We start from the raw sequence: 10,323 nt of genomic DNA on the forward strand, positions 1-10,323 counted from the left end.
AAAAGCAGCAAAAGAAACATCACAAATTTATGCATAAAGCCATGCCTTATATGACTTTTAAATAATCCAAATGCAACAATATTAGAAGCAATTTTAAGGATTATTCCCTACTCTTAGTGGCTTTTGCAACATAAAAATCACAATCAACACATATACATCTCATAAAGAACAAATAACATATTTAGGGGGAAAAAAGATCATATTTAATGCACAAATTTAAAAATAAAGAGGAAAAATTAATGTTAGCAGTCTTGGCGAGTCAGTGGTGGGAGGGTACACGTTGGTAGGAAGCTGGCTTGATAGAGGGGCTGACCTTCTTATTTCTATCTCCCTCTCTCTTTATTTATCTCATTTTGTTCTATGTTTAAAGTTTATTAACAGTTATGGGCTCTAATTTTAAGGCTTTTTTAAAAAAATAAATAAATAAAGTGTGGATCGGTAGGTTTTAATGATTAGGAGTGTAGATATTGAAAAATTCAGGAGCTAAGGAAAAGCAATTGTAGTAAATTATAGACAACAAAAACCGTATTTGGGGAAGGAAAAATATTCGAAGAGGATAATTAACAATGTTATGCTTAAACTTAGTTATATGGTGTTGCAAAGAAGAAGCGGAACAGAATTCTTTCAAATATCCAAAACAAACAAAACGTTAAGAAAAAACCAAATTGTAACCGAAAAACCTTTATTGCAACCATAAATAACCGAAATGCCTTAATCAAAAGAAAGCAAATACCCAAACTGCCAAACATAAATCATAGTTATCGCAAGATTTTGGTTTTTTCTTTTAAAAATTAAAGTAAAATCAGAAAACTATGAAAGGAAAAATAAATAAATAAAAACTCATATGGTACAAAAACCACTAGTAAAAGAGCTGCCAAGAATTTCTTTAGCTACATGTAATCAAAACAACACATATGGTACAAAAACCTCAAAAATACTATCAAAATTAGTCTTCTCTCAAAGCCTTCACCAAAGTTACAAAGCATTCAATTGTCTTACAGATTAACGTAACACCAATAAGCTTCTACGACAACAAATGGGATCTTAGACTCTTCATGACAATCTCCAAAGAATTTTCAACAATTCAAAAATACTTATCATCCATACCTTAACCAGACTCCCCTAATTTGCTCTAAAAAAGAGAACCTTCATATCTAAGATTCTCTAATCTCTAAACTTTTAGAGCTTAAATTATAATTAAAAGAGCATATCACACGTCTCACAGAAACACAGAAAGGAAACAGCTAAGGACTACTCAGAGACATAATTTTTTAATACATATATTCAGGCACGCAAAGAAGCAAATAATTCAAAAAAGAACAGTCACTCTCAAGAGAAGCAAATCTAATGCAGAAGAGCTCATCCTTCAATTCCCCATCCGCAAAATCTTTAGCATGCCACACACATGATTTTTCGTTTCCAGCATGCTCTTGCACTGTCATCGTAGGAATAACTGCAACACATGCCAAATTCATCAAAAAATACGCCTTTTTCCAAACCCAAATATAATTTCAATAATTAAATTAAAAAATAACAACTTCATAACACATCAATGTGAATCCCAAGCTTCTTTACTAAATTTCAAGCAAAGGAACAAAAAAAGAAGATAATAACAAGCTTCCACTAGACTAAAAATTCGTGATAGGATCAAACAAAGGGAATAATTTTTGTGTATAAGTTAATTCTGTTCTTTTGCAATTTCTAAGCAACCAAACAGAGCATAATAGCAAAGAAATTTTTTAAAAAAATTATAAATAAATTAATCAACTAAGGGACTGAGTTTGTTGTGTAAGTTGATTCTGTTCTTTTGGATTTTCTAAGATACCAAACAGAGCATAGTAGCAAAGACATTAAAAACAAAAAATTAAACAACGAAGGAAACAATTTTCGTGTAATTACCGTTCTTTTGCAATTTCTAAGCAACCAAACACAGCAAAACGGCAAATATATAAAAATAATAAACCACTGACATCAAATTTAAATCTAACATAAAATATTACTAAAATATTAATGGCCTGTTTGGATGTTAAAAAATGGAGGAGGAGTAGAGTAGAGGGAGGGGGAGTAGTCCAATTACCTTGTTTGGAAGATTTTTAAGAAAGGAGGGGGAGGGATTTGGAGGGGTTTCAACTCCCTCTAATCCCTCATTTTTAATTCCCCCAAATTGGAGAGATTTGGAGGGAGAGTAGAATAGATAAATTATTGTCCAAGTAAATTCCCTAATTTATCCTTTCTATATTAACAAAATTACACACAGATTTTATAAATAATGTTTGATTGTTTCCTGTGAAAATTTAAGCATTGACTTCCTGTTTGTTTCCTGAGAAAAAAAACCCACATCCGGTCCAAGTCTTCTCCTTCATCAATCGGAAAATCCAACCTCGTCTTTGGATGAATCCTCATATTCCTCGCGAAAGCCTAAACCTCATCAGTGATTCCGATTACACCAAAACCACGCTCCTCCAAAACCAATTCCGATTCCATCTCCAATCCGAACGAGTCGGCGTTCATCTTCGTTGAAATCATGGGTGGAAGTTTACCTTTGTCTGACGTCCTCGACTTGAAGAAAAGAGAGAAGAGCGAGCGATTTGAGTTTTCGGTGATGGAAGAAAGCATGGTGGCGCGTCGCTCCCATCAGGACCCGACACGAAGAAGCGATGCGTGAGCTACTTCTATCAGTCCTCCGCCAGCGAGTCTATCGGCGCCGCCGTCAAGCTCAACCGTGGTGACATCGATATCGCTTTCAACTGGGCCAGTGGGCTCCATCCACCATGCGAAGAAGCCTGAGGCTTCTGGGTGTTGCTGCGTCAATGATATCGTTCTGGGTTTTGCTAAGATTCAATGAATTTTTGAATTTATTTTTATTTTTGTTAGAATTTATTTTGAGGTAATAGAAATTATTTTATAATAGTAGTTTTATACTTTTATAAGGAGTATTTGATGGAATTAAAATGTTGATTAAATAATTATTTAATCTAATAAATTAATCATAAACTAATATTGTAAGTTCATTTTTAAAATAAGGGTAAATGTGTCTATTTAAATCATTTCCTCTCCTCTCTCTTTACTAATTTTAAAAACATCCAAACAAGGTGAAAAATAATTATTCCACTCTACTCTCCTCCCCACTACTCTCCTCTCTTCTACTCCCCTCTACTCTCCCCTCTCTCTAAACTTCCAAACAGGCCATAAATAGATATGGCAAAACGGGTCAAAATTTTCTGACCTGACCCGACCCGACCCGAAAAATACTCGACTCGAACTCGATTTTTTTGACCCGAAGCAAAAACGGGTTGACCCGTGACCTAACTCGTGTTTTTTGCAGGTCAACCCGACCCGACCCGAACCTGAACTATTTTTTTAAAACTTTTTTTTTTGGTAAAAAAAATAGTGAAATTAAGACAATATTGGTTTAATTGTTTATTATGGGCTTTAAGCAAACAATTGATATATTTACATAACTACATGCAAATTAATTGAAAAATAAATTGTTGAGCATTCTGTAATGAGTAAAGATTTTTAGATATCAAATAGCAAAGTACATGCCAAGATAATTTGGTTACAGTAAAGTTAAAAACAGATTTAAAATTGTAGATATGTGTGAGACACATTCACAAGTGTGAAAATAGTAAAGCCAAAGTATCAAATTAGCATAAATTATGAATGCTTAGATCTATTTTTTAACAATTTATGTTCAAAATAAATAGATTTTCAAAATAAATTATGATATTTCCTAGAGTGTGTGCTGCTTAACAATGATATGATCTTCATAAACGAAACTAGATATAAACAAGTAAGTAATCAAATTTTAATGTATATCTCAAATTGAAATAGAGTGTCAACCACAATTGAAAATAGATTATAAAATTAATTTTTAAAATTGTAACTTTCTTATATGTTTTTATTCTTTATCAAATGAGTTATCCAATAAGTCATTTGTAATTTTTTTTTGTTGGAATGTTGATATTGTGTAAAAATAAAACTTGTATATTTGTTTTACTTATCTTTATGTTGTTTTGTTTTAGATAGCAATGTTAGGATTTGTATAATTTTAAAATTATTGAATAAGTATTAATAAGTTTAACTGAGTTTATTCCTGATATAAGTAGTGAATTCAAAATAATGCATTTTACATCAAGTAATATGTTGTATAACTATCCAAATGGCAAATACATATTGTTTTCTTTATAAAAAAAATTTAAAAATAAAAAAATAAAAAATAAAAAATTTCATGTGAAAAATACGGGTCAACCCGACCCGACCCGCAACCCGATTGACCCGAACCCGTTTCAACCCACTTAAAATGACCCGTTTTTTACTCGTGACCCGTTTGACCATGACCCAATTGACCCGACCCGAACCGAACCTGACCCAACCCGCCCATTTTGCCATGTCTAGCCATAAAGATGTTAGTTGATGAAGTCAAAACCTGCCGTGGTACACAAATATCAACAAAACTAATAATTAAATATAACAATATTAGTGGAAATCTGATTTTTTTTTTTTTTTTTTTTTTTTTGTGATCTTTGATAGAGTGTGGTACACAAAGTGGCAGGCATCATTTCTTAAGCTAGAAAGTGGAAACTAATTTTTACCGAATAGATAGATAGACTTCAAGTCTTCAACAAACAAATGACAATGAAATGAGAGTTCTCAAAAAAAAAAAAAAAAAAAAAAAAAAAAAAGAACAGTGAGAGAAAGAGAGATCCAAGCACCATTGCTCACTGGTCGTCGACTGGAGGCTGCAGAAGACAAGGACCGAAGCTGTTACTCGCGTCGATTGGACAACTTGTACGTGGAGGCAAACTTTTGAGTTATTACAGTGTGGACACTATGGCTCTGTGTAAGAGAAAATTTAGTTTTTTTCTTTTTCTATTTGGAGGGATCTTGTAGAAGGATTTTTTTTTTTTTTTTTTTTTTTTTTTTTTTTTTTGAGAAAGATTATGGATTCATTGAAGGTTAAGTTATTCTTATACTGCTATTTCTTTTTGGTTCTGTCTGTAATTTACAAGGTTAAGCTCTGATATGAACCGTGAGACAGTTTCTAAACCAGGCGGTTCGACCGCGGTTCATATGGTTTCCTGACTTATTTATATATGTCGATTTTGGGAGGTAAAAGAACCATTTTAGTAAATGGTTAACGGTTACGGTCCAATTCGAATTTCAAAACTATGCAGCCATTATAAATAGGCTCCAAGTATCATCCAGCTATTGTAAAGATTTAATTTTTATCTAAAAAAAATTAAAAATAAAAGTTCAAATAAACTCCAGTAGGCATCCAGCCACCGAGACAGCAATATAAACGCACCAAAACTTGTACTATTGTACCTCTGTTTTGGCAAGATAAAAACAGAGACGTGCTCTGTTGTAACAAAAAGAAAACAACCTTTGAAATGTGTTCCTCTAAAATAATAAAAAATCTGAAGCTTCGACTATGTTACCTTCAAATAAACAATAGACTATTTGGTTTTCACTTTTTCCTCCCAAAACAGCTATGACTCTCTCTCTCTCTTCTTTCTTTTAATGTTATATTTTATTTTTGTTTTCCAGTAAACTTTGTTCGGTTGAGTTAAGCGTTGGAATTGGCGTGTGAGATTAACCAAAAAAAAAAAAAAAAAAGGAGTGCTATAGTTCAAGTGTTTAACCACAGTTAAAATTGATATGGGTTAAATTATGAATTTTTGACCATAAATCTTTTTTAAAAAGATCTGGTCCTTGGACACTCTCCATTTCAAATAGAAATGGAGAGGATCCAAATCCATGAGCTTTTGACCAATGCATGTGGGCTGGACCCACACGGTGCTTGCACCCAACACTACCTCCCCTTCTTGACCTGCCAGTTGCCGTGCCAAAGTCTTGGTTTTGGGTCTACCTTGACTTGAGCCACAGCTCATAAACCTAAACCAACCATAAATTTCTTCATCCTTTCGATTCTTGATTGTAGGAGTGTTTCTTATACAAACTCCAATGAAAATTCCGTTCTTTTCATGTCTCTTCTTGTTACCCATATGCTCACCTTTTGTCAACTTTGGTATCTATGTCGTGTCTGGCCAGTGTCTTCACGATCAGAGAGACTTGTTGATCGGATTGAAGACCAGCCTCATTTTCAACAATAATTCGTCCAAAAAATTGGTGCACTGGAATGAAAGTCCAAATTGCTGTTTGTGGGAAGGTGTAACCTGCAGCGAGGAGGGATGTGTTATTGGTCTCAACCTGTTCAATGAATCCATCTCTGGTGGACTTGACAATTCAAGCCTTTTCAGTCTCCTGGATCTTGAGAGCCTGAATTTGGCTTATAACAATTTCAGCAACTCTGAGATTCCACAGGAGTTTGGCAATCTGACAAATTTGAGTTGTTTAAACCTATCAAATGCTGGCTTTGCGGGGCAGATTCCCTCAGAGATTTCGAATTTGAACAGGTTGGTTACCCTTGATTTGTCTACCGATTCATTTTTGAGTAATTCTATGCTGAAAATTGAGAAACCAAATTTAGCTACGTTAGTTCAGAATTTTGGGGAGCTAAAGGAGCTTTATCTTGATGGTGTAAATATATCAGCGCCAGGGAATGAATGGTGTCAGGCCTTGTCTTCTTCACTGTGGAATCTAAGGGTGTTGAGCATGTCACAGTGTTATCTTTCAGGGCCTTTTGATTCCTCTTTATCAGAGCTTCGGTCCCTCTCAATTATTCGTCTTCATGGTAATCCCTTAAATACTCCAGTTCCAGAATTTTTTGCAAATTTTGTAAATTTGACGTCCTTGAATCTCGTTTATTGTGGACTGAAAGGAACATTTCCAGAAAGTGTCTTCCAAATTCTTACGCTGCAGAAGCTTGACTTATTAAATAATGAACTACTTCAAGGGGCACTGCCAGATGCAATTGGTAACCTTACAATGTTGTCCAGATTAGATCTTTCTAATTGTAATTTCAGTGGGTCAATCCCAAACTCTATGGCAAATCTTGTTCAGTTGGCTTATTTGGACATGTCATTCAACAGCTTCACTGGACCGATTCCATCATTCAGCATGGCCAAGAATTTGACCCAGATATACCTTTCTCATAATAAATTGACAGGTAAGATTACTTCCACTCATTGGAATGAGCTTCCGAATCTGGTTAACCTTCACTTAGGTTTCAATTCACTCGGAGGGAGTATTCCTGTCTCTCTGTTTTCCCTTCCATTGTTGCAGAAATTGGAGCTTTCCGACAACCAATTTTCTGGTCAACTCAATTACTTTTCTGTTTCTTCTTACCTACTGGACACCCTTGATTTAAGTAGCAACAACTTGGAAGGGCCAATACCAATGTCTGTCTTTGAACTTCAAGGTCTTAAGTTTCTCTCACTTTCTTCAAACAATTTTAGTGGCTCCTTGCAACTTAATAAGATTCAGCAGTTGAGAAACCTTTCCTATCTTGATCTCTCATACAACAGCTTGTTGATTGAATATAATGGAACGAATTCTTCATCATCCTCCTTTCCCCAACTTTCCAAATTAAAATTGGCTTCTTGTAACTTGAAGACTTTTCCTGATTTCTTGAGAAACCAATCCAAATTATCCTTTCTAGACCTTTCAATTAACCAGATTCCTGGAGAGATACCCAACTGGAATTGGAATCTTACTAATCTTCTTTACCTAAATCTCTCTTATAACCACCTGGAAGGGCCTTTGCTCAATCTTCCTACTGCATTGATTGTACTAGACCTTCACTCCAACCAACTCCAGGGTCCACTCCCAGCACTCCTGGCATCTGCTGCATATCTGGATTTCTCAAGGAATAATTTCAGCTCTGTTATACATGATGGCATTGGCAGCAACCTTACTTTCGCTAGTTTCTTATTTCTTTCAAACAATAAATTATCTGGCAGTATCCCTGAATCAATATGCAGTGCTACATATCTTCTAGTTCTTGATCTGTCAAATAATTTATTGAGTGGCACAACTCCCCAATGCTTTTATGAGATGAGTGAGACTCTAATGGTGCTGGATGTGAGGAGAAACCAACTCAGTGGCTATATATATGATTCGTTTTCAGTTAATTGTAGTCTACAAACTCTAAGTCTCAATGGAAACCTATTAGAAGGAGTGGTACCAAAGTCTTTGGGGAATTGCAAATATTTGGAGGTCTTGGACCTGGGGAACAATAAGATAAAGGATGCCTTCCCATGTAACTTGAGGAAAATATCCTCATTGCATGTCCTTATCTTGCGATCTAACAAATTTTATGGGTCCATTGATTGTGGAGGGCCAAATAACACATGGCCGATGCTTCAAATCATAGACCTAGCTTCAAACAGTTTTACTGGTTGGCTTCCAAGAAAATCCCTTTATGCCTGGAAGGCAATGATTGCCCAATCACAATTTGAATACCTCCAAATTAGAATCCTACAATTCAGTGAAATTGATTATCAAAATGCGATAACAGTTACCGGTAAAGGTCTAGACATGGAGCTGGTTAAGATTGCAACTCTATTCACTTCAATTGACTTATCCTGCAACAATCTTGATGGGCCAATTCCAGAAGAATTAGGAGCGCTCAAATCGCTACTTTTTCTCAACTTGTCGCATAATGCTCTTACTGGCCACATTCCACCAATTCTAGGAAACTTGTCTCAGCTGGAATCATTAGACTTGTCAAGCAACAAGCTTACAGGAGATATCCCAATGCAATTTGCAGATAGTCTAACTTTCCTTGCATTTCTAAACCTTTCATTCAATCAATTGGTGGGACCGATTCCATTTTTCAAGCAATTTGCTACATTTTCAGGAACATCCTATGAAGGGAACGAGGGATTATGTGGCAATCCTTTGAATAAAAATTGTGCTCTAGTTCCAAGATCGCCACCTCCAACATTTCAAGAAACACATTCGAATTCTGGAGAAATTCATTTGAATTTCGTCAGTGTTGAACTGGGATTTATTTTTGGTTTTGGGATTGTCATTGTGCCCCTTATGTTTTGGAAGAGATGGAGTAGATGGTATTTCACACACGTTGATGACATTCTTATCAGGATCTTCCCTCAACTGAATCTTGGAATTAAATACCGTGGAAGACGAGCACGCATAAATCAAGGGCAGAGGCACTAATGATAGGGCAGTTGTGGCAAAGTGTGTGTTGTACTGATGGTAGTTTATCTGTGTTTGGCTGGCTTATTTTGTGGCTATTTAGTTTTTGGTTAGGTATAAGTATCTAACGTTTTAGTTATTTAAATAAAATGCCGTATCATGTTTCAAAAAAAAACAAAAAAAGGGTTTGGTATAAGTACAATGTTTTAGAGGGTTACTTTTTCAGTATGTATGTCATGCAAAAGTTGTTACTTTTTATTTAATTTTATGTTTTTTCTTTAAGTTTTAAGGAAAATTATTAGGTACTCCCAGAATATCGTAAATACGTACTTCTTCCTCTCATATGAATGGTGGATCCTATCATGAATTTAATTAATGGAGCCTACCATTTATGTGAAAGAAGGGAATACTTATTTATGGTATTCCGGAAATATACAATAATTTTTCAGGTTTTCAATGTATTTGCAATAAAAGCTGCGGTAAAGAAGAAAATCAAAGAGATTGTGTAGGTATATAAATTTGAACGAGATTGCTGAGATATATTTACATGCGGAGTTCTCTGTTATCTTTTTTTTTGGTAAACGGTTCCCTGTTACTATCATACTATGGAATTTCTGCATTAATAACATTTTTGTCTGAATAAAATTGCATTCAACGGTGAATTCCATTTATAAAAAAATTAATAATAATAAAATATGGGTGACAGATCAGGTAGGCATTCTCCCAGCTGCATTTGGCGTTTAAAAAGCAAAAAAAATTCGATGAGTAAATAACAGAAAATAATAATGCTTCAAGGAAAAAAAAAATTGATGATGATGATTTTGACATGATTTGCCTGCATTTTTTGTATATGGCACTAGTTTTAGTGCTATTAATTGGGTAGTTGAGATCAGATGATGGCTGATAAGTTGCAGCATATATTTTCAGTTTTTAACTTTTATAACTGCTGCAAGTCAGGGAAGAGCAATGGCAACATCCCTGCCTCACTGGACGAGAGATCGAGAAAAAAATATTAAGTGGGTGTATATCACTAAAACTAGTGCATTGTCCATGCACTTAGATGTACTCATGCGCGGATTCAAACTTGAAATAGCAAGAGAATCTGATAAGAACATTAAACATGCATGTATAAGTTCCTATATTCTGGGAGTATATCTGATTGTAACAAGTAAAAACCATAATGAGGATGCCTTCTTCCCGTGTTACTTGAGGAACATATCCAGGTCACATGCCCTTGTCTTGCGATCTAACAAATTTTTA

At 34.8% G+C, this 10,323-nt stretch overlaps 1 protein-coding gene across 1 annotated transcript; it reads left to right on the top strand.

The window, feature by feature from the left end:
- The first annotated feature begins 5,897 nt into the window (after positions 1-5,897).
- On the top strand, positions 5,898-9,265 carry LOC115953917 (receptor-like protein 7). Its single transcript, XM_031071746.1, has one exon. It carries the CDS (start codon positions 5,968-5,970, stop codon positions 9,082-9,084), a length of 3,117 nt encoding a protein of 1,038 aa, XP_030927606.1. The 5' UTR covers positions 5,898-5,967; the 3' UTR covers positions 9,085-9,265.
- The last annotated feature ends 1,058 nt before the right edge of the window (positions 9,266-10,323 follow it).

This window comes from Quercus lobata, chromosome 7 (assembly GCF_001633185.2).
Source record: "Quercus lobata isolate SW786 chromosome 7, ValleyOak3.0 Primary Assembly, whole genome shotgun sequence".
In the NCBI taxonomy this organism is placed as follows: domain Eukaryota; kingdom Viridiplantae; phylum Streptophyta; class Magnoliopsida; order Fagales; family Fagaceae; genus Quercus; species Quercus lobata.

Excerpts from the sequence above, each read along its gene's own strand:
- LOC115953917 (XM_031071746.1), top strand. The coding sequence starts at position 5,968 with ATGAAAATTCCGTTCTTTTCATGTCTCTTCTTGTTACCCATATGCTCA.